Genomic DNA, 25,360 nt, shown 5'->3' on the forward strand with positions numbered 1-25,360 from the left:
TGAAATAAGAGAAAACGGACTCTCCTCCTACCAAATTATTCATCCTCCCATGTATATTGTTGTGTCTCCCCCCATTGACAAAAGCGATAAGTATTTATCCTCACAAACTGATTATTGCAAATTTGGATTTTTTTCTCTCTTGGAGTTCCAAATCTTCATATATTCTTTACTCCCATAGAAGGGAATTTCAAATCCCCTGTCGTGAATGAAATTATATTGGTATAGCTCCAAATCCTACTTCGATTAGGAAATGTGCCATGAAGAGATTCACGGGGTGAGATCCTCCTCTAAATGGTCATCTTATTGAATGATCACACTCAAATACTCCATTTAGTGGACTGGATCGATTGAATAGGGCCAAGCCATTACAATGCCAAGCAACGAAACTCTCTCATGAGGAATCAAGTGTTGCTTAGGCTTAGTTAGTCGATGCCTTGAATGGAAAATCCACGATCCTAAAGTCCAAGTAATTTCATGGATACTTCCTCCAAATGTTTGGATGGGCCTTGTTTTTCAATTTATTGACTTTGTATGTCTTAGTCTAATTTCTGAAACTTCAAGTGCTCCACAATTTAATCTCCATGAAATTTGTGGTGAAAAGTACCATGGTGAAAAGTACCATTGACAGGTCAAACTTATCCGAAAGAAGTACGAGTTTTCTTCCTGTTGAGTCCAAATCATTGAAGGGGTTCCCATGCTATCTTAAGAAGGAAAAAAAAGAAGTATGGAAGCATCATGAGGGAAAAAGAAGTATTTGATCCCCAAAAACAAAAACTGAGCTTACTCATTCATAAGTTTCCTCTTGTGTCTTTTTCATGTTTGCTCCTCCGCTTTTCTACAGATTTTGCTATATTTAGCTTTCTACTAACAATTCCTTGTTAGTTGACCGAGTGCTCATTACTGAAGCAGGATCTTTAAAGCATCTTCTATTGTATCTTGATTTAGGTTTTTTCCGCACCATATTTTGATCTACCTCTTCTTCGATCTAGAATTCTTGGCAAAACCCTCGACTCCTTGAATACAACGGGATCTCGATCTAATGAACCGTAAATTCTCGCTCTATTCATTTACTAAATGACTCAATAAGATTAGTAAATAAACCAACTATCAAATCCGCATGAATCTTCAGACCAAAAAAAATCCGCATGAATCTAATTTATTTAAACATCCGATCTAATCTCATGTTTGATGTCCTGCGTGAGAAACGATTGTGGGGTCTTATAACCTCATGATATCGAGAAACTTAAAGTAAAAAACATTTCGAATCCCCATAATAAATGTTGTGTCGGGTCACATATTCTATGCCACGCAACTGTCTTTAGCTGAGAGAAAGCAGACATCTCAACATCTCAAAAAGTCATGGCGATTGCCAAAGCAGTTCCCTTGTTTCTTTTCGTGGGAAAGCTACAAAACAGCTTTCGCAGATGACAACAACGTTAATGACAACAACAAAACAGCTTTAGCGAAGGAACGACTTTAGGTCTTTCGAAATGATTGATTGTTGATCCACAGTTCCTTGATAGAAGTCATTATGAAAGGATTAGCGTGTGGGGATCTAACTTCAAAGGCAAAAATCATGCTCTTCCAGTTAAATTATGGGGTCGTCTTTTAGGAAAGCACATAGGTATCTTCGTTTCTTCACCATAAAAATAGCTAGCCAGGGATCTTTTATTCTATTCGACCAAGAGATTCTTTCCCTTGGAGTTAAAGACCGACAATGTCTTCTCTTGATTGATGATGTATCTTAATCCTATTGCTAGGCGGTTGTGTAACCTAATGACATAGATGAGGCTTTAGATGTTTGAGCTTACTTGATTTAGAAAATGCATTTTGGAAGTTTGTTGCTTGATGAGCACATCAAAACTTAGGCCACATTTGATGATCAGTACAAAAGTCGAGACAAGTTAAATTTTATTTTATCCCGTGTTTGGATTATGTCCAAGACAGGGTAAGACTAGATTAAGAGGGATATGACCCAAATAGAAATATCCAATGTGAGGGGTGGAATAAAGGTGAATAAGAATTTTTTTATATTCGTGATATAAAGCCTATTTTTCTCAGATAGCAAATTTCTTAGGATAATAAAATTAAATGAATAATTAAATATAAATAATATGTAAGTTCCAATATAAAAAAAGAAAAAGAAAATTCAAAATAACAAGACAAAGTTAACAACAATTTTTGCTGCATGTCCATCTACAAACCTGAATGCCGAGCCTTCAATTGTCTCACCATTTGGCCTTTACTCTTACTTTTAGCTTTTCTTTGCTATTAAATATCTCAAATCTCTAAAAATTTACGTAAGGTCATTTAAGACCATACCAATTTTTTTTCTATAATTTTTCGAAATCGATTTTTTAAAGTTATTTATTAGAAAAATGAAACAAGTTGTCCATAAATTTTTGCCAAATACGCAATGTGATACATGAACATTTAATTTGTATAATGCAATTTCTGAACTTTTGATATATGTTCATTTTAGTCAATAGACTATATGAAAATGTTCATTATTGTCTCGGATCTTAAATTAATGGAAATATTATATTAAATATTTTCATATGATTTGAGAACTACATTAAACATGTACTAATAGTTCATGAGTCACGTTGAACAAATCAAAATTTCATAGACTACATTGATCAGTAGGCTAAAGTTCAAGAATTATATTACATATTAAGTCAAAATTTATAGATCATTTGTATTATTTTTTCTTATTTAAATAGTAGGACTGGGTTCCTTTATGAAAGTTCTTTTATTATACCTTTTCAAAAATGGTGTTAGACAGTCATGGCCCTTCTTTTCTTTTCTCTGTTTTTTTTTTTTTGGTCACTCGTATTTATCCAAATTTCTCTCTCTTTCTCCTTTCTCTCTCTTTTTTTTTTTTTTTTGTCGTTTTGTCGTGGACTCGTGGCCTTTTGTCCTTCCTCAAACAATTTCGTGGACACTTCGTGGTACGCGTGGCACGATGAACTTTTGTTTTTCTCATCGGAAGAAAATTGAGGGGCATTTGATTTTAGCCCGCCCATGTTCCTTCAATCTCTCTCACCAGACTTACTTTCGACAAAAAAGTCATTCTCCGACTCGGATTTGTTTAATTGACTTATGAACAGGGACTGTTGCATTCGCCCATGAAAAAGTCCAAGACATTGAACAATGCGTCTCACGTAGAGCAGCCGTTTTTGAAATTTGTGACATTCGTTTGATGCCGTCAGATGAAGATTCGTTTGGATTCTTCATAGCCTTGGTAATCCGCATCATTCTTCACCTAATTGCTAAGCGGACTTTGAGTGTGAGCCATGTCCGTCGAGATTCTTTTTCCGGTCTCTCTGCTAGCAGTTTTGACTTACGCTCAAGTGACCGGTTTCGTGTACAACGGTTTTAGATCGGCCAATCTGAGCCTCGACGGGATCGCCGGGATCACCTCCAATGGCCTCCTGAAGCTGAACAACGACACCAATCAGGAGCAGGAGGGCCACGCCTTCCATCCCTACCCGGTCCAGTTCAAGAACTTGCCGAACGGCACCGTCAAATCCTTCTCCACCACGTTCGTCTTCGCGGTTCGACCTCCGGATGCGAGCGTGAGAGTCAACGGCTTTGCCTTTGTTGTCGCACCCCAGAGAGGCCTCCCCGGGTCCCTGGCGGGCCGATATCTCGGCATGTTCAATGAAACCAACAATAACAAGTCTAGCAATCATGTGTTCGGGGTAGAACTCGACATGATCCTCAGCCCCGAGTTCCAGGACATTAACGATAACCACATCGGGATCGACTTGAACGGGCTGACGTCAGAAAAGGCAGCTCCGGCGGGGTATTATCAAGATAATGGGGAGTTCAACAACTTGTCCCTAATCAGCGGTCAAGAAATGCAAGTTTGGGTGGACTATGATGGTGCGTACAAACTGATCAATGTCACATTGGCTCCGATCAATGTGCAAAAACCGAAGACTCCCCTTCTGTCTCTTCAACGGGATCTCTCACCAATCATCAACGAGAACATGTATGTGGGCTTCTCAGCATCGATTGGTTCGCTCATAGCTTCTTACTATGTTACGGGTTGGAGCTTCAGTGTGAATGGAGAGGCTCAGGCACTTGACCTGTCCCGACTTCCTAAGCTTCCTCAGATCGGTAAGAAGACATCGAAAGTAATGACTATCGGGTTACCACTGATGGTTCTTTTCGTTGTATCGGTGCTGATCTCGGGTGCAGTTTACGTGATAAGAAGAAAAAGGAAATTGGCCGAGGTCCTTGAAGATTGGGAGAGGGACTACGGCCCGCACCGGTTCAAGTACAGAGATCTTTACATTGCGACAAAAGGATTCCGGGACCAAGAGTTATTAGGGGTCGGGGGGTTCGGCCGGGTCTATAGAGGAATCTTACCCACATCAAATATAGAGATTGCGGTGAAGATGGTCTCCCATGAATCGAGACAAGGCATGAGAGAATTTGTAGCGGAGATCATCAGCATCGGTAGGCTCCGTCACCGCAACCTAGTGGCGCTCCTCGGTTACTGCCGCCGGAAAGGGGAGTTGCTCTTGGTTTACGACTACATGCCCAATGGGAGCCTCGACAAGTACCTCTATAACCAACCAAAGGTCACCCTCAATTGGATGCAAAGATTAAGGGTGATCAAAGGAGTGGCATCTGGGCTGCTTTATCTGCATGAAGGGTGGGAGCAAGTGGTGATCCACAGGGATATAAAGGCGAGTAACATCTTGCTAGATGCTGAATTTAATGGAAGACTTGGAGATTTTGGGCTTGCGAGACTATACGACCATGGAACCGACCCTCAAACGACTCATGTCGTGGGAACGTTCGGTTATCTGGCCCCCGAGCAAATGCGTACTGGCAAGGCCACTACGAGCACCGACGTGTTTGCGTTCGGAGTGTTTTTGCTTGAGGTCACCTGCGGGAGAAGGCCAATAAAGCAAGGGGACACGGAGGACGTGACCTTAGTGGACTGGGTATCTTCTTGCTGGGACAGAGGCGACATTCTTGAGGCAAGTGATCCGAAATTGAGGGCGGAGTTTGTGGAAGAGGAAATGGAGTTGGTGCTGAAACTCGGGTTGATGTGTTCCCACCCCAATCCGTCGATGAGGCCAAGCATGCGTCAAGTATCGCAGTACTTGGAGGGCGATCTTCCGATGCCAGAATTGTCGTCCACCAACATTTCCTCCAGCCGTTTAACATTCGCTCATCGCGAAGGTTTGGATGATTTGGCCATGTCTTATCCGTCCTCCACAAGCAAGGCATTTTCGCACTTGTCTTCTGTCGCTGAATCGCTCACCTCAGGTGGTCGATGAGCCTCCAGTTTATTTTCTTATTTTATTCCATCCTCCTTATATGGATTTTCTAGGTGCATGTCGGAACCATATTTTGGGTTATAATCAAAGCATAGAGTAGGTGCATGTTTCCTTAATAGTTCAGTGATGGCATGAGTTCTGATATTTTACATATTCTCTTCGCGAGTCATGGACGCAATGTACTTCGCGGCCCTTCAAGTTTGACTGGCTTGAAGCAAATTGAACAATAAACTTCTCGCGGCACATTATGCATATGATAAGATCTTAGCCATTCAGTCGAGTACGTCAGGAAAAGGACAGATTTCTTAGGAGAGCTTTAAGTCAATCCTACCCGGTCCCCTAGCCTAAAATCCGGTATGAGCAAAGCAGTCTGCCCCACTCACCCCAACTTCTGAGTTCTAACCCGGTAGAGGAGAACCCCTCAACATTATCATCTTCATACCTTTCGAAAGCAGCTTTCTTACTCGCTAAGGGGATAAGATAAGAATGCCTTTAAAATGTTCCAGCAATCTCAGCTAAAGCTCTTGCTTCAAGAATGGCTTGAGCTCGCAAGAGGTATGGGACCACACTGTCCAGGAGAGTCTGGCGGGAGTAACTCGAGTGAAACGTTTGGGAGGGGCTTGATCCTTCCTTAGGCCGATCAGAGAAAGTAGTCATTTTGATTCAGAGAGCTCAGCTAGAAAACATGGTCTTCATATTTTGTGCAATAGTCCTAGCCAGGGGTAACGCGCGCGTAAGCTCTCTCTGTATGAGTTGGACAGAAGCAATCTGCCTAAGACGGAAGGACAGGAGTTCTTTTTTTCTCTTAAACACTTCCTCCCCTGAAAACTGAATACATAGATTTAGGGATATCAACGGTTCAGTTTGATTTGGCCCGAACCATTTGGATGTGTGCTTGCTCTGAACCTAAACACGACATGAACCAGATATGACCCGAACCGAAAATGCAATTCGGTTTGATTTTCCTCTTATATATATTATTGTTTTGCGCTTCTCCTTCCCTTCTCACCCTCCCCTTCCCGATCCGGCCTGGTGACAAGGCCATGCTGTTGCCGAGCTCACCGTCGCCCCACCACCCCCCGCAGAAGCAAGCTTCCTCGAGTACAAGGAGGAAGTGGTGGCTGAGAAGTCCGATGCAGCAGGGTAGTCGGAGGGGATGGCGGAGAAGAAGTCAAGGGTCGAGCAGAAGCTCCCGAATGAGGGGGCCGGCGACAAGAAGTGGGCGAAGAGGAGCGTTGAGACATACAAGATCTACATTTTCAAGATGCTGAAGCCGGTCCACCAGGACATTGGCTTCTCGAGTAAGGCCATAGGCATCCTGAATAGCTTCATCTTCAATACGCTGGCCCAGGAATCGTTGTGGCTCATGCGCTACAACCAAAAGCCGACCGTCACCTCATGGGAGATCTAGACGGCCGTCCAGCTTGTGCTTCCCGGCTCGCCAAGCATGTTGTGGCGGACAGCACCAAGGCGACGACCTAGTTCACCAGCTCTTAGCGCTCTTTTGTTCTAGGCGATCATCATCATCATCATCATATTCTTATTATAATGTCATATTTATAAATGAAATGGAATAAAAGATTTTTTTTTAAATCTTTTTCTAAAGGTGTACATGAGGTTAATTCACAGGACACAAATTCCCTACGACCTGTGCACATCCCTAATGAGTAGGGCTGTGGTGAGCAATGCGACAAATGGTTTTGACTTCTCTAGCAAGAGAATTTATTTACACGGTGAACTAACTAGTGTATAGGAAAGGTAAATGGATGGACAACTTCAATTCTTGGTATCAAAAGCATGCCATTACATTTTCTGTATCTCTCAGGGAGTCCCATTTGTGTGGAAAGATTGCATGGAGATAATTCAACTTTTATGATGCGTTTGTGAGAGTCTTTAAAGCAACTTCATGTCTCCAATGTTACTTTTGCAGTCGAATTTTAGGTTTGGTAAAAAATTTTCTTTATTCTTTTTAAAACGATTTGGATTGAACGCTGCCTTGATAGAGCCCAAATCTCAGGGTAAGTGCCCATTTATCTTAGACTTTCAACAATTCCGAGTGGCAAATAGAGGAGATTAACAAAAAAAAAGTTTCCGCCTTCGATCTTGTCCTGACTAGATTATTATGCTTCCAATTGTACCCCAACCCCTCAATATAATATAATATAATATAATATAATATAATATAATATATTCACGAAAACCTTATTCTAGATAAAACTTCAGTAATCTGACGAATATATATGGCTGAAATGGTAGTAAATATTACTATTATTCTCATTGGGTCGACGACACACGTGCACCGCTAGTTTATCAAGAGTCCTTCAAGATTTGCTATCTCAATATATATTGTAGCAAACAATTCCGTATTAACAATCCACCATTTATTCTCACTTTATGTGGGTCGTATCTCAGGCCACCATGGTCGGGTGATGCCTGAAAAATTAACGGAATCACAAGAGCGAGGGCATTGCTCATCACCCAAGCAAGATCCACCCCCCTTGGCCTCACCTCCACCTTGAGGCCCTATCCATAACTTGACCTTGAACCCACCCACGCAGATATTGTTGTTCGAAGATGCAGTGGTCACCTACGTCTCCACGTTGCTTATGTGCCACATGAAGTTCTACAGTATGACCCCTGATCCAAGCACCTAAGCTCCCTCACCAACCAGGGAGTCGATCCATAGAGTTGTCCATTCATCAAAGGTAACAATTAAAGGAGAAAAATTACTAATACTTGGAACTCGAGTTTGGTTTAGAATGGCTTAAGTCTAGGTCGGATCGGGTATTTGTCATTAAAAATTGCATTGTCATTATGGATTAAATGAGTCGATTTTGGGGATCAGATTATTTTCGACTTGACTTGAATCAGATTTGTCCCACCCTTTTTTTTTGGGTTGGATTGTCTTACCCATATGACGAGCCCAGTTTTCACACTTATCAAGACACTTGTATTCAGTGTCGTAAAATGCTAAGGGGGTTAATGGAAATTGATTGCGCCCTAATGTATCTAACTCTCTCCAAATGTGGTGTTGTTTTGTAGAAGACAAACACATTACTTCAGCACAATCCTCTCTTTGGGTATATGAAAGCCCATTGATTTTCTTCCAGCAAGCGGCCGTGCGATGACGCACTGGCTCCTCCAAATCGAATAATCCATTTAAATGAGACTTGTACATACTTCAAATACTATTTCTGAGGCTGGACGCGAAAGGGAATGTTTCCTAAAGACGTTTTCAACCTAATTCCGCATAAAACGAAAGCCTAGTGGGCTTAGGGAGCCGTCAAGAAGTCTGAGCATGCGAGGAAAACATGTTGTATCACTTGAATTTGAGTTTGTGAGATTTTCCGAGCGTAAGGGGAATCTGGGAAGTTTTTGAGAATTGTGTGTTTCGTGTAGTTGTGATCTCCTCTTATTGACTAAGTGGAATATTTCGTCAATCTCTCCCTTTGAAATAAGCAGACCCAGAAATGCTACTCGATCGTCGGCAAAGTGTCAAGGTTATGAATTTCTGTGAATCTGACCGAGCGAACGGTCAAGGTGAAATGTTACAATATTTCTCTCAAGAAAACAGTAATTGAAGTGATTCTTGAGACGTTAGAGAGCCCATGGCCAAATCCACCTCATCTAATCACATGATTTGGGAAAACCGTGAGTTTCCTTAGAAGGGCAAGTCCCGCTTATAAGTCGCAATATACAATTACCCAGCAGTCTGATTGAGTCAAAATGGGAATTGTTGGAAAGCACTCATAGATCACGACCCAATTTTACCCTTCGATCATAATTTTTGCACGGTTAATTTTTTGGTCAACATCCCGGTAAAAAATTTCAGTCTATGGACGAAACATAGTTACATTAGTGAAGAAAACTCACTTAATATGACTTCCGCTTATTAGCAATTTAGACGAAAATGATCAATTAAATTTTTTAAATTGTATATTTGCTTTTAGGTTTTTGACTAAAATAACATTTCGATGCAAATAGGTCAAGCTAAAACAATTAATCATTACAACTTTATTTGTTTTGCGAAGAATGTATGATTTAGAAAGTTAAAAAAAAAAACCATAACTTATATCGCCTATGAAAATGAATAAATAAAAGATATTTCCATCATTTATGAAAATGTTTGGACATGAATTGTTGTCAATAAATGATAATATTTTTTCATCGACTAATTATTTAAGCGATACAAGTGATTAATTTTAGAAAAAACATTTTTTAAAATATATATTTTTTGTGAAACAAATGAAACCAACATGTATTGCTATTCACATTGAAAATTATATATGAAATGGTAGTAGCCAAATTTTCAAGAACTATCGTAAGAAACCATCCTTTTCAATAACAGACTCATTTAATTTTCCAACAAAAATGTCTTTGAACGTGCAGCGGTGGTTTGCTTGTGAGTTCCAATACACACACTTGCACGCTGCAAGGTGGTCAGGGGTGGCAGTTGCGATATTTTCAGACACATTGGCATTAGGGGTGTGCAAAATACCCGGGAACCGCCCGGACCGCCCGGAATCGGACCGGAACCGCCCGGAACCGGCGGTTCTTGAGGGAACCGGTCTGGTTCCCGGTTCCGTGGGCGGATCCGCCCGCCCGCCCACCCGGACCGGACCGGTACCTTTTTATAATAAAAAAAATACTAAATGAAAGTTACGAAACCCTAATTCACATCTCATCTCTTCCGGTTTCATTGTCTTCGGTTCTCTCTCTATTTCTTCCTTAGTCTCTTCTCTTTGTCTTCGATTCCTCCCTGAGCGTCAACGCCGCCGCCGCTGCTCCTTCTCCGCCGCTGTCCACCCCTTTGCGCCGGTCGCCACTCGCCACAGCTGCTACTCCTCTGCCTCTGTTGTCTGCCCCCTCACTGCTGTTCGCCCCCTCGCTCAATCTCTTCGTCTTTGATTCCTCCCCGAGCGTCGTCGCCGCTGCCGCTGCAACTGTTCCTCCTTCGCCGCTGTCCTCCCCCTTGCGCCGATCGCCACCCGCCACAGCTGCTGCTCCTCCGCCTCTACTGTCTGTCCCCTCGCTGCTGTTCGCCCCCTCGCTCAGTCCCTTCGTCTTTGATTCCTCCCCGAGTGTCGACGACGCCGCTGCTGCTCCTCCGCCGCTATTGTCCGCCCCCTCGCGCCAGTCGCCTCCCACCACAACCGCTGCTCCTCCGCCTCTGCTGTCCGCGTCAAGATCGGTTCCATGGATCCACCCGGGAACCGGACCGGACTGGCGGTTCGGTTCCCCGGTGGATCCATGCAACAAACGGGTGGATCCCAGTTCCTTCGGAACCGGTCCTTAGCGGGCGGTTCCCGGTTCTAGGTCGGGAACCGCTTGCCCGCACCATGTACACCCCTAATTGGCATCGACTTGTGATGGCAATGGGCTGGCAGCGGCGCACAAGGGCACTTCGATTGTCTTGGAAAAGGAAGAAGAGAGAAGGAAGAGAGGGGAAAAAAAGAAAAAAGAAAACAAAAGGAAAGAAACAAAATAAAAAGAAAAGAACTTTGAAAAAATTTCAATTAAGAAGCTAAAGTGCCTTCATTTTCTCAAATTAGGGCTTGAAATAGATTCTATTTCAAATGAAGGTCTAAAGTGAATCTTATTTCATATAAGGGCTTGACTTTTCGACTGGTCAGTGGCATTTTAATCATTTTTTTTTTTCCATTTTTCTAGCTTTTCTTTCTTCTTTGATAGTGGCCTGTCAACCATCGGTAATGTCGAAAAGGGCCAAGCAAGGGTCGCCTGCCAACAATTGGCGAGGGATGGCCTTGCCTTGGGGGAGGTCGCCCTTGCCCTGGGTGAGGCCGCCCTTGCTAGTAGCTAGCGAGGGTGGCCACTCCTGCGACCGATGAGGGCTTATAGGCCTTTGCTAGCCCTTATCAGTGGCTGGCAAGGGTGGCTAAGCCCTCGCTAGCCGCTGCTAGCCCTCGCCTGAAAGAGAAAAAAGAAAAGTGAAAAAGGAAAAGAAAATGATAATAATAATAATTTGAAATTAAATTGTAATTGATGAAAGCACCCTTGATCTATTGAAATATTTAGTCAGCTGGCGACCGATAAGTTCAGGACTTTATTTAAAATAATCATGACCATTTTAGGCTTTTATTTGAAACAATCATAGTTATTTCAGACCCTTATTTGATACAAGGTTCATTTCGGACCATTATTTAAGAAAATGAAAAGCTTCAAGCTTTTATTTGGAATTTTCCCAAGAACTTATTCTCTTCATTAAATATTGAGCATATAGATTTGTCCTCATTGGTTCAATAATAAAAGAATTAGCTATTTTTTTCACAAAGTCACAATTTCAATTCATGTTATGGGGCAACCTCTTCATAACTCCTACTGCATTGCCTAAGTACGACATATCTTGTGTGGAAAGACTTATTGACTACTAGTATCTTGGCGTGACCGCAGCGACGGACCCCCTAATCTGAGATCTTTGGGCCACGAGTAGTGTGGAGTAACTACACCTCAAAATGAACATTATATAATGGGTGCATAATGCCTAAAAAAGATGGCTAGCACTGGCCACCTCTCCCAGTCTTTTTATTTATATAACAACAAAGGTAGTGAAATAATGTACAGTTAGAAAAGGATAATTAAAGAGGGGATATATACTTGTCGTTCCTAGTGCATCTAAGATTCCCTAGTCCAAGAAAATGATGGTAACATTAGCCTTTCACTGATCCCATTTTAGAGAGCGTGGCGATAATCTCTACTCATGCGAGAGAGTTGGGGACACCATCTACGTTTGATATGTAACTTATCACTTTATATGGTTGTTCCTCGAACTTTTTTAAAAATGCATTACGTATAATTTTGTTTTTTGTTCAGAAGATTAAAGAATAATATGCTCAATGCATGTCCACTCATCAAGCTAATAAAATCTTGAAGTACACAAACATGATAAAAATATGATTTTTTTACTTATACTAGTTTTTTTATGATAGAACTTTACTAATCTTAGAAAAGGTTTGGCTGCAATAGTAGTTTATATTATTATCATTCTCATTGCCCAGCCGATTGACCGACAATAAGATTAGCAGAAGAAGTTGAACTTCGATCAATTTCGAGGAAGCACTCCTCGGACCTGCTGACTAAAGAAATCTGGAAATTTGTGGAGATAATTTCAAGAATAACCCCATTGTATAGCCAAGCTGATTAGCTATAGATACACAATTAAAAGTCAGCAAATTGGTCACTTTTCAAAGGATCACAGCAAGATTTTTTCTACTTTCACTGTTGCAAGAAGGAATCGAGACACCACTCTTGTGAAGGAAATATGCAATGGAGCAACATATTCGCCATCTAGTTCATACAATTACAACGTCGGCCATGTTCTCGGTTGTTTATATGATTAGACGACAGATTCAGATTTCGATAGGTGCTGCCGGTCCACGCAGAATGACGACAATTATTACGGTCATGCAACATGTAATGGGGTGCTTTCTCATTCAGATTGCTATGCGTGCTTGAAAGCATTTTGGAGAAGGATAATTACAGACTGTCCATACAGCATCGGGTCTCAAATTCAATTAAGGAATTGCAAAATCTGATACAAACATTATTCATTCACTAAATAGCTATTTATTATTCTTTGTAAAGAGCTATGTCTTCTCCTCTGAAATGAGTGAAAACGGACTCTGCTCCTACCAAATTATTCATCCTCCCATGTGGATTGCTGTGTCTCCCCCTTTGAAAAAAGCAATAAGTATTTATCCTCACAAACTGGTCATTGCAAATTTGGATTTTTTTTCTCTCTTGGAGTTCCAAATCTTTATATATTCTTTACTCCCACATAAGGGAATTTCAAATCCCCTGTCATGAATGAAATTATATTGGTATAGCTCCAAATCCTACTTCGATTAGGAAATGTGCCATGAAGAGATTCATGGGGTGAGATCCTCCTCTAAATGGTCATCTTATTGAATGATCACACTCGAATACTCCATTTAGTGGACTGGATCGATTGAATAGGGCCAAGCCATTACAGTGCCAAGCAGTGGAACTCTCTCATGAGGAATCAAGTGTTGCTTGGGCTCAGTTAGTTGATGCCTTGAATGGAAAATCCACAATCCTAAAGTCCAAGTAATTTCATGGAGACTTCCTCCAAATGTTTGGACGGGTCTTGTTTTTCAATTTATTGAGTTTGTATGTCTTAGTCTAATTTCTGAAACTTCAAGTGCTCCACAATTTAATCTCCATGAAATTCGTGGTGAAAAGTACCATTGACAGGTCAAACTTATCCGAAAGAAGTACGAGTTTTCTTCTTGTTGAGTCCATCCAATTTAAGTTGTGGTGTTTATCTTTAACTTCAGTAATTCATCATGAAAAAGATGGTGCTCCGGTCGCTCATTGCTGCATGGGCATCTACAAACCTGAATGCCGAGCCTTCAACTGTCTCACTATTTGGCCTTTACTCTTACTTTTAGCTTTTATTTGCTATTAGATATATTAAATCTCTAAAAATTTACGTAAGGTCATTGAAGACCATATCAATTTTTTTCTATAATTTTTCGAAATCGATTTTTTAAAGTTATTTATTGGAAAAATGGTGTAGGACTGGGTTCCTTTATGAAAGTTCTTTTATTATACCTTTTCAAAAATGGTGTTAGACAGTCATGGGTCTTCTTTTCTTTCTCTGTTTTTTTTTTTTTTCGTCACTCGTAATTATCCAAATTTCTCTCTCTCTCTCTCTCTCTCTCTCTCTCTCTCTCTCTCTCTCTCTCTCTCTCTTTTTGTCGTGGACTCGTGGCCTTTTGTCCTTCCTCAAATAATTTCGTGGACACGATCAACTTTTGTTTTTCTCATCGGAAGAAAATTGAGGGGCTTTTGATTTTAGGCCGCCCATGTTCCTTCAATCTCTCTCACCAGACTTAATTTCGACAAAAAAGTCATTCTTCGACTCGGATTTTTTTATTCAGAGTCATCGTGATTGAAACAACTGTTGCATTCGCCCATTGAAAAATCCAGGACATCGAACAATTCGTCTCACGTAGAGCAGACATTTTTGAAATTTGCGACATTTGTTTGATGCCGTCAGATGAAGATTCTTTTGGACTCTTCATAGCCTTGCTAATCCGCATCATTCTTCACCTAATTGCTAAGCGGGCTCTGAGTTTGAGCCATGTCCGTCGAGATTCTTTTTCTGCTCTCTCTGCTAGCAGTTTTGACTTACGCTCAAGAGACCGTTTTTTACAACGGTTTCAGATCGGCCGATCTGAGGCTCGACGGGATCGCCGGGATCACCTCCAATGGCCTCCTGCAGCTGAACAACTACACCACTCAGGAGCAGCAGGGCTACGCCTTCCATCCCTACCCGGTCCAGTTCAAGAACTTGCCGAACGGCACCGTCAAATCCTTCTCCACCACGTTCGTCTTTGCGTTTGGACCTCCGTATGCGAGTGTGAGAGTCAACGGCTTTGCCTTTGTTGTCGCACCCCAGATAGGCCTCCCCGGGTCCCTGCCGGGCCGATATCTCGGCATGTTCAATGAAACCAACAATGGCAAGTCTAGCAATCATGTGTTCGGGGTAGAACTCGACACGATCCTCAGCCCCGAGTTCCAGGAAATCAACGATAATCACATTGGGATCGACTTGAATGGGCTGCCGTCAGTGATGGAATTGCCGGCCGGGTATTATCAAGATAATGGGGAGTTCAACAACTTGTCCCTAATCAGCGGTCAAGAAATGCAAGTTTGGGTGGACTATGATGGTGCGGACAAACTGATCAATGTCACATTGGCTCCGATCCATGTGCCAAAACCGATGACTCCCCTTCTGTCTCTTCAACGGGATCTCTCACCAATCATCAACGAGAACATGTATGTGGGCTTCTCAGCAGCGGCTGGTTCGGTCGTAGCTTCTCACTATGTTCTGGGTTGGAGCTTCAGTGTGAATGGAGAGGCTCAGGCACTTGACCTGTCCCGACTTCCTAAGCTTCCTATCGAAAGTAATGACTATCGGGTTACCACTGATGGTTCTTTTCGTTGTATCGGTGCTGATCTTGGGCGCAATTTACGTGATAAGAAGGAAAAGGAAATTGGCCGAGGTCCTTGAAGATTGGGAGAGGGACTACGGCCCGCACCGGTTCAAGTACAAAGATCTTTACATTGCTACAAAAGGATTCCAGGACCAAGAGTTATTAGGGGTCGGGGGGTTTGGCCAGGTCTATAGAGGAATCTTACCCACATCGAATATAGAGATTGCGGTGAAGATGGTATCCCATGAATCGAGACAAGGCATAAGAGAATTTGTAGCGGAGATCATCAGCATCGGTAGGCTCCGTCACCGCAACCTAGTGGCGCTGCTCGGTTACTGCCGCAGGAAAAGGAAGTTGCTCTTGGTTTACGACTACATGCCCAATGGGAGCCTCGACAAGTACCTCTATAACCAACCAAATGTCACCCTCAATTGGATGCAAAGATTAAGGGTGATCAAAGGAGTGGCATCTGGGCTGCTTTATCTGCATGAAGGGTGGGAGCAAGTGGTGATCCACAGGGATATAAAGGCGAGTAACATCTTGCTAGACGCTGAATTTAATGGAAGACTCGGAGATTTTGGGCTTGCGAGACTATACGACCATGGAACCGACCCTCAAACGACTCATGTCGTGGGAACGTTCGGTTATCTGGCCCCCGAGCACGTGCGTACTGGCAAGGCCACTACGAGCACCGACGTGTTTGCTTTCGGAGTGGTTTTGCTCGAGGTCACCTGCGGGAGAAGGCCAATAAAGCAAGGGGACACGGAGGATGTGATCTTAGTGGACTGGGTATCTTCTTGCTGGAACAGAGGCGACATTCTTGAGGCAAGTGATCCGAAATTGAGGGCGGAGTTTGTGGAAGAGGAAATGGAGTTGGTGCTGAAACTCGGGTTGATGTGTTCCCTCCCCAATCCGTCGATGAGGCCAAGCATGCGTCAAGTATTGCAGTACTTGGAGGGCGATCTTCCGATGCCAGAATTGTCGTCCACCAGCATTTCTTCCAGCGGTTTAGCATTCGCTCATCGCGAAGGTTTGGATGATTTGACCATGTCTTATCCGTCCTCCACAAGCAAGGCATTTTCGCACTTGTCTTCTGTCGCTGAATCGCTCACCTCAGGTGGTCGATGAGCCTCCGGTTTAATTTCTTATTTTATTTCATCCTCATATGGATTTTCTAGGTGCATGTCGGAACCATATTTTGGGCTACAATCAAAGCATAGTGTAGGTGCATATTTTGGGCTACAATCAGTGATGGCATGAGTTCTGATATTTTAGATATTTTCTTCGCGAGTCATGGACGCAATGTACTTCGCGGCCCTTCAAATTTGACTGGCCTGAAGCAAATTGAACAATAAACTTCTCGTGGCACATTATGATGAGATCTTAGCCATTCAGTCTAGTACATCAGGAAGAGGACAAATTTCTTAGGAGAGCTTTCAGTCAATCCTACCCGGTCCCCTAGCCTAAAATCCGGTATGAGCAAAGCAGTCTGCCCCACTCACCCCTACTTCTGAGTTCTAACCAGGCGGAGGAGAACCCCTCAACATTATTATCTTCATACCTTTCGAAAGCAGCTTTCTTACTCGCTAAGGGGATAAGATAAGAATGCCTTTAAAATGTTCCAGCAATCTCAGCTAAAGCTCTTGCTTCAAGAATGGCTTGAGCTCGCAAGAGGTATGGGACTCCACTGTCAAGGAGAGTCTGGCGGGAGTAAGTCGAGTGAAACGTTTGGGAGGGGTTTGATCCATCCTTAGGGCGATCAGAGAAAATAGTCATTTTGATTCAGAGAGCTCAGCTAGAAAACTTGGTCTTCATATTTTGTGCGATAGTTCTAGCCAGGGATAACGCGCGCGTAAGCTCTTTCTGTGTGAGTTGGACAGAAGCAATCTTCTTAGGACGGAAGGAATAGGAGTTCTGTTTTTTTTTTCTTAAACACTTCCTCCCCTGAAAACTGAATACATAGATTTAGGGGTATCAACGGTTTGGTTCAATTTGATTTGGCCCGAACCATTTGGATGTATGCTGGCTCCGAACATAAACACGACACAAACCAGATATGACCTGAACTGAATACGCAATTTGGTTTTGTTTTGCACTTTTATGTGTATAGTATTGTTTTGCGCTTCTCCTTCCCCCCACCCTTACCCCCGGCAGAAGCAAGTTTCCTCGTGTACAAGGGGGAAGTGGTGGCTGAGAAGTCCGAAGCAGCAGTGTAGTCGGAGGGGATGGCGGAGAAGAAGTCAAGGGTCGAGCAGAAGCTCCCGAATGAGGGGGCCGGCGACAAGAAGTGGGCGAAGAGGAGCGTTGAGACATACAAGATCTACATCTTCAAGATGCTGAAGCCGGTCCACCAGGACATTGGCTTCTCGAGTAAGGCCATGGGCATCATGAATAGCTTCATCTTCAATACGCTGGCCCAGGAGTCGTTGTGGCTCATGCGCTACAACCAAAAGCCGACCATCACCTCATGGGAGATCTAGACGGCCGTCCAGCTTGTGCTTCCCGGCTCACCAAGCATGTTGTGGCGGACAGCACCAAGGCGACGACCTAGTTCACCAGCTCTTAGGGCTCTTTTGTTCTAAGTGATCATCATCATCATCATCATCATCATCATATTCTTATTATAATGTCGTATTTATAAATGAAATGGAATAAAAGAATTCTTAAAAAAAATCTCTTTCTAAAGGTGTACATGAGGTTAATTCACGGGACACAAATTCCCTACGACCCGTGCACATCCCTAATGAGTAGGGCCGTGGTGATCAATGTGACGAATGGTTTTGACTTCTCTAGCAAGAGAATTTATTTACACGGTGAACTAACTAGTGTATAGGAAAGGTAAATGGATGGAAAACTTCAATTCTGGGTATCAAAAGCATGCCATTACATTTTTTGTATCTCTCATGGAGTCCCATCATAGACATTTTTCGTGTGGAAAGACGTCATGGAGATAATTCAACTTTCATGACGCGTTTGTGAGTCTTTAAAGCAACTTTGTGTCTCCAATGTTACTCTTGTAGTTGAATGTTGGGTTTGGTAAAAAAATTTCTTTATTCTTTTTAAAATGATTTGGACTGAACGTTGCCTTGATGGAGCCCAAATCTCAGGGTAAGTGCCCATTTGTCTTAGACTTTCAACAATTCCGAGTGGCAAATAGAGGAGATTAACAAAAAAAGTTTTTGCCTTCGATCTTGTCCTCACTAGAATATTATGCTTCCAGTTGTACCCCATGTAATATTTGAGATTTTTGAAAAAGTCAAAGAAAATGTGGTGGGACCCACTTTAAATAAAGAATGCAAAAGAAAAAAAGGGGAAGAGATAAAAAGGAAAAGAAAGCCCACATTTGGGCACAAGGTCAGGCAGAAGAAAAGAGGAGAAAAGAAGGAGGCAGAAGAAGAAAAAGAAAGAATAGAGAGGGCTTTGTGTGTTCATGCTACGGGCACCTCACTAAGCTTATTTGCAACGCCTGGTAAGTGATCGCGCTTCCCATTCTTCCAATCAGAGTAGTTTCGGACTTAGGGCTTAAAATTTGGAATTTTGGGAAAATCGAGTGGTGAAGTTCGATTTTAGAGTTGTTGAGCCGTGTATTTTTATAGAAATCATAGTTTAGGGTGTTGTGGAGTCATAAGATTTTATGGATTGTGATTTGAGCTTATGATGAGTCTGAAATAAGATTTTGAAGTTTCTCGCATGCAGTGAATAGTACACGTTCAAGAGCTTTGGGCCCGTATTTTGTCATTTCTTTCAACTTGATTTGGGGCGGCCAAGGTGTGATTCTTGTAGCATGTTTGAAGGGCTTTCTATTGACTATAATTACGTTTAGATTGGTGTTTGGAGGAGAAAGTTAAGTTACGATCAAGTTTTATTGTGAACGGCTTGAACAATCGCTTTGGTTTTGCAATTTGTTAGTGCGTGCGAGTCTTTTGTTAGAGTTAAGGCATAGTTTAGTCGTTTCGTAGTTGAGATAGAGTTTTATTTTGATTTTAACATTATTTCTCGATTATTTGATAGGGCCTTGAGTTCGACGATATGAGTATCGTTTGATCGTAGACGACGAGGTGAGTGGTACTATATCATCTTTGATTTTGTAAAATCATGTCTTCAAGTATTTATGTATATATATTGAATTGAGGAGAGCATTTTTATTGCATAAAATCCAGATTGAGCAATTACTACTCTTTGATTGATTATGAATATTTAAAAAGCGTTTTATACAAAGTTTGTGGAGAAATATATATGAAATTGCTTCTCGACTAATTTATGGAAAAGTTTATGATAATTTGAGAAATGGATAGGAAATGGGCTAGTTTACGATATTGAATCTGAATTGGATTTGTAATATTGGAGAATGGGTTTTTTATGCTTAATATGATTGTGAACCTGGTGAGGTTTTTGGGGTATGCATACCGGGTTTAGGATATCTTTTTGGGCTAAGCCACCAGCTTTGTAGGTGGATACCTTGCCAATGAGGGAATCTTAATCACCTTGTCACAAGGCGTTGTGTCATGACCATAGTTAGGTATTGAGCAAAAGATTAGTCGATGGATAGACTATCGATGTGTATTTTGATATGACATGAATCAATGGATAGACCATTGATGTAGTTTTGATGGAGATTAATCAATGGACTTGACTATTGATATTTGAATTGTAATGGTGGATTTAAATGTGTATTTACGACTTATATAAAGTTTTGTTGAAATGAACGATTCGTTCTTGATTTGATATATAAATTTAATGAGTTGGATTATGATTTTTCGATAGTGCTCTATACTTATATATATACATAGTGGCTGCTCAATCTACTTAGAAGATATGTATTATTTATTGAGCTTGTGGTTGCTCATCCCTTTATTTCCAAACTTTTTCAAGTCCTTTGGTTAGCAGTTAGTAGTCAAAGAATGCTATCAATGGGGACCTTTTAGAAGTGGACTTTGAGTATGTTTTGAGGTTGCGTCCTTCGGGTGGAAGGACAGTCGTGTTACTCCATCCCTGTAGGATTTGGGATGTGACACCCCAACCCCTCAATATAATATAATATATTCATGAAAACCTTATTCCAGATAAAACTTTGGTAATTTGAGGAATATATATGGTTGAAATGGTAGTAAATATTACTATAATTCTCATTGGGTCAACAACATATGTGCACTATGTTGACACCTAAATTTTTTTACCATTTTATTTAGGACTTAATTGCATACAATATGAATAATTAGTCGCTAAAAATAAATGAGGAAGCAAAGAGTAAAATAAATAGCTTTCATTAAAATGCATCGTGTATGTTTTCTTTAAACCCATTAGGCGTAGATATAGGAGCATTTACATAACTATCACTAATTAGTAAATCTAAAAAAGTAAAAATAATAATAATAATAAAAAAAAAGGCGGACCGGGCTTGGTCCGGTTCTTCTCTTTTCTCCTCTCCTTTGTATGTCTTTTCACTTGGGCCAAGCCCAGCTTCATTTACTTTTTCTCTAAGCGCAGCCCGCATGCTAGTCTTCTTCCTCCTCATGCCGGTCACGCTCTGCAAAAAGGAGTACAGGTCAGAGAGAGGAAACGCGAGCGGCAGAGGGCAGCACGATCCGCAGGTCGGGGCCAGACCGAGGAGCGAGCTGGTGATGGCAGAAGCAATGCGCACCGGCCGATGCGCTCAAAAGGGGACGGAGAGGGGGCTTTTCTGGAGGGGATTTGTTCGCGGAGAGAGGGAGAGCGCTAGAGACAGAGAGGGAAAGAGCTTGAGGGAGTTCGAGCGAGAGCAACCGAGAGAGCGAGAGGGATGAAATTTGGCCCCGGGTGGGCGTCGTCCAGCGGTCCTCGGCGCAAAGCGGTGCAACGGAGCTCACGATTCCCCCCTTCTTCCATGTCCTCCGACGTTGGTTTTGGCCGAGAGGGACCAACAAGAGCGTGAGTCCACGGGAGAGAGTTTCTGAGCAAGTGAGAGGGAGCTATAGAGAGTGAAATCGAGAGAGTGTCGCTGTCGCTTAAGGTCCGCTCGTGGCTCGCTGTCCGAACTGGTAAGTCCTTCGAACCATGGGTGCTCCATTTTGAGAGGTCTCGGACCGGAGCTCACGGTGATCAGTTCGCACGAGTTTCAGTCCCGTTGATCCTCCGTCTGACTCTATTGTGTGTTAGGGTTATGCTCTGCTGTGTGTTTGAGTCTTGATCGAGTCAAAATGTGTCGTTTCAGTAGTACCTACTAGGTGTTCGATAAAATGCCTGAGTGAATGGCCGAAGTCCTTGATGTTCAATAATCCAGTTTGATGATTGTTTGCCTTTGTATTGTTGAACTATGTCTGCTGTCACTTTTTTGGGTATATTTTATTGTGATTCCATCGCATGTCTACCATCTTTTTGAGCTATCGCGGGAAGGACCTCCAGCCGAACTACCTTCCCTCTCTGGCGGGTCCTGTGATTTAAGGCTGTCTTAGTTGGCACTTCTTCCCATTTTAGTGTACCCTTTTTGTTTGGCGAAAACCTGGGATCGAAAATGTTAGTTTCGGCATGTTATTTCCTTCGGTTGTTGTGGTCGCCGAGGTTGGGTGTTGTTGGCCGGAGTTGGGTGCTGTTGGCCGGAGCGATGGTGGAGCGGTGCGGTGTCCGTAAAGGATGGTTTAGTGTCTGGTTATGTGGGTTTTAAAAAAAGCAAAGAAAAAAAGAAGAAGATGAAGTTGGAGAGAAGGAAGGCCTCGGGGAAGAAGACGACGCCCGAAGAAGAGAACGTGTAGATTCTGATCCAAATAGGCTAGTGGTGACTCATTGTTACAAAATTCTTATAAATCCTCATGGGTTTGGGAGAGCCCGTGCCTGATCATAGGCCGTAGGCCCGATCTTTAGATGATACCTCTAAACCTATTCCCCCCTGAGGGATAGGTCGCGACACACTATTAGTTTATCAAGTAAATTCCGCAGCTGAATAATTGGCATGAGTTCAACATAAGAAGTAATACTTCGACAAAGTCCAGGAAGCATCCCTCGGATCTACTGGTTAAAGTAATTTGGAAATTTGTGGAGATAATTTCATGTACAACCCCTTGATAAAGCTGCTTATCTATAGACATGAGATCAAAACTCAACAAAATGGCTACTTTTCAAAAAATTATAGTAGCAGTCATAGCCGCCTTTCTCTTAATTCTCGGTGCTGCAAGGGGTGATCCAGACGTAACTCCGGTGAGCAAAACATGCAACGGAGAGACATACTCGCCATCAGTCAATACAGTTTCTACATCGACAATGTTTTCCAGTGTTTATATCACAATACGGCTGATTCGGGTTTCAATAAGTACTGCCAATGCACGGACTATGACGAGGACTGATACGGCCATGCGGTATGCAACGGGGCGCTTTCTACTCCAGATTGCACCTTGTGCCTGCAAGTAGGGGTAGAAAGGGTAGAGGATGAGTGTCATTGGAGCATCAGGGCTCGACACGAGCTTATAGACTGCAGAGTTCGGTATGAGCATTATCCATTCACTGAATAGCCATATTTACTTTTTTGTAAAGAGCTCCAAAGCTCTCCTCCTTTCCAAATTTTTATACTCACACGGTGATCGCTATATCTCCCCTTTAAAATAAGTGACAAGTACTTGTGTGTAGTTTTTGTGGGATTGGGCCATCGGGTCCAATCGTTATAATACCAAATGATGAAACTTTTCCCACGATGAATCTAGAAGTCCATATGATTTCATGGAGACTTTCTTCAAATGTTTCGACGGTCCTTGTATTTCATTTTGGCAACTTAGCATGTCTTGGTCTAATTTGTGATACTTCAAGTGCTATACGATTTAGACCTCATGAAAATTGTGCCATATAATAAGACATAGAATGGTAGCCCTTGACTGAATTAATTTACAGAAACTCTAGATGAATGATTATTTTAAGCTACAATTTAGATGGTAGAATTGAGATTTCCATATTGATAAACTATGTTAACCTTTCTCACATGGTTTAATGACCTCTAAGAATGTAAGGAGAAAATAGAGAATGCCCTATCTTGATAGATGAGGAGACAAAATGGAAAATAGTTAATATCAAGAAAAACTCCAAACTAGTACGCTTGTGACAAATTTATTCAAACTAATTTTTTGACCACAAAAAACTCAAAATTGGTACGACTATGACAAATTTGCCTCAACTAAATTTTCAATTAACAAAAATCTCAAACTGATAGATTTGTGATAAATATATCCTCCATTAGTTTCCGTTAAATTGGATGAAAACTAGCATACCTATGACAAACAAATAATAAAATCTTAAATTGGTTCACTCATCAATTGTTACATGTGATCCAACTCAGCAATTTGATAGTAAAATTTGACTGAAACTAATGAAGGATAAATTTTTATAAGTTTGGGGTAAATTTGTCACATATACTAATTTAGGTTTTTTTATTTTTAATTAACCTAATAGAAAACTAAACTCACATGACTTTTACTTTCTACTTTTTACTTAATTTAAATCTTGCAAATCATAAACTGTCCCTTTCTAGTCTATAGCTTTTGAAACTTTCAGAATTTTTCAAATGTTGATACCTTGTTCATAAATGATATCTTCAAAGTTTCCTAAAATTACAATAACACCTAAATTTGGCGGGAAAGGCACATAAAAAAAAAAAAAAGAAACTTTTTCCTCGAAATGTAAACAATCGGGCCTAAAGATTTTTCAATGATTCAAAATATAATTGACTTAAGAAGAAGTTACTTGTTAAACTTTTGAAAACAATATTATTTATCTAAGAACAAACAAAAGATCACACCCCAGCCCACCCTATGTCAGAATCAACAATGGAAGAGGTACTTAATGGAAACAAGGTTACCATCTCCGGCAGAGTTTCGGACCAATTTCAGATCTGCAACGTGCATGTACCTCAAGGCTATGACTTCACGGCTTGCGGCATCATATCTCCCCGCGACGATGGTATTTTTTACTTCCTTGAACAACTGCTGCAACCCTCTCTCAAAGTCATGCATGCCTCCCCAGGAATCCTCATAGAGCTCTTGCAAGTATCCTTTTGCATTAACTTATCTCAAATTTTCCAAACCGAACCATGAAGTTTGCTGGCCTTGGTCTTTCTTTCTGAACCCAGCTACCCAACTTCATCCTTAGTCTCTTTTTCCGAACCGAATTATGAAGTCTGCTTGCCTTGTTGCTACATCACAAGGCCCACCTAGCACGATACTTTTTGTTTGGGGAGATCAGCAAAAGGGAGCCTAAGTCTAAGCACGTTGATATATCCAGATGACTTACTTTGACTTAAAAACTTAAACAAATAAGTTATAAGCTAATTAGGATATATTAACTGCTCCACACTGCACCAATTATATGATGTGGGATTTCTCTAGCACAATTTACTTGTGTATCGTAACAAGGAGGAGATATACCTACCTCCTCAAGTTGGTGATTGCTCCACCGCCTTGATCAGTCACACTCGAACGAATAGCGACTTTGCTTAGACATACATTAGATGATGCCCCCGAATCTCCATCGCTGGAGACCAATAACAAAGCGCGCGGTGTTCCTGGCAAACATCTTGAATGAGCAATTGGAGATGAAAAACTTGTCCTGGAAACCATTGTAAAGCACAGAGAATGAGTAAGGGCCTTTGCAGCATCTTTAGAAGAAGAAAAGAGAAACGATCATATAGAGAGAAGAGAGAGAGAGAGATTGTGTGTGGAGGTGGTGGCCATGGTCTCAAGTTGCAGATCAAGAATGGAGGCAAAGGAGGTTGAGGAAGGAAACGACTATATAGAGAGCAAAAAAGAGAGAGACGTGTGATAGAGGGTAGAATTTTCTAGGTGCACGTGGGTTATAATCAAGGTGTTGTGTAGGTGCATGTACTGTCACGCCCCGAACCCCGGGCACGCGTACATCCCTTATTGGTCGACTAAAATTGCGACGTCCCAGGATGCATTGCCGACCCTATTCTTTTTATTTTTCAATTATGCAAATGCAGAAGCGAAATAAACAAGCACTCGGACAATCATCAGACATAGGGATAGTCAAAACATGCTAACACCCTTTTCATAAAACACACTTTATATACACACCAAGTTAGTCTTACAAGTCTATTCACATAAGTTT

General features: G+C 41.8%; 2 protein-coding genes and 1 pseudogene across 2 annotated transcripts; all 3 read left to right on the top strand.

Moving 5' to 3' along the window:
* Window positions 1–3,296: 3,296 nt before the first annotated feature.
* Window positions 3,297–5,300, top strand: LOC139884380 (L-type lectin-domain containing receptor kinase IV.1-like). The gene has a single exon (XM_071868414.1). The coding sequence runs from the start codon at window positions 3,297–3,299 to the stop codon at window positions 5,298–5,300; it is 2,004 nt and encodes a 667-aa protein (XP_071724515.1).
* A 9,124-nt stretch (window positions 5,301–14,424) lies between these two features.
* Window positions 14,425–16,408, top strand: LOC139884381 (L-type lectin-domain containing receptor kinase IV.1-like). Its single transcript, XM_071868416.1, is given in 2 exon segments — window positions 14,425–15,242; window positions 15,244–16,408. Coding segments are annotated over 2 exon segments (1,983 nt in total).
* A 1,097-nt stretch (window positions 16,409–17,505) lies between these two features.
* LOC139884378 (histone H2B.11-like) lies at window positions 17,506–17,846 on the top strand (annotated as a pseudogene).
* The last annotated feature ends 7,514 nt before the right edge of the window (window positions 17,847–25,360 follow it).

The sequence above is a fragment of the Rutidosis leptorrhynchoides genome, unplaced genomic scaffold (assembly GCF_046630445.1).
Source record: "Rutidosis leptorrhynchoides isolate AG116_Rl617_1_P2 unplaced genomic scaffold, CSIRO_AGI_Rlap_v1 contig544, whole genome shotgun sequence".
Classification (NCBI taxonomy): Eukaryota; Viridiplantae; Streptophyta; class Magnoliopsida; order Asterales; family Asteraceae; genus Rutidosis; species Rutidosis leptorrhynchoides.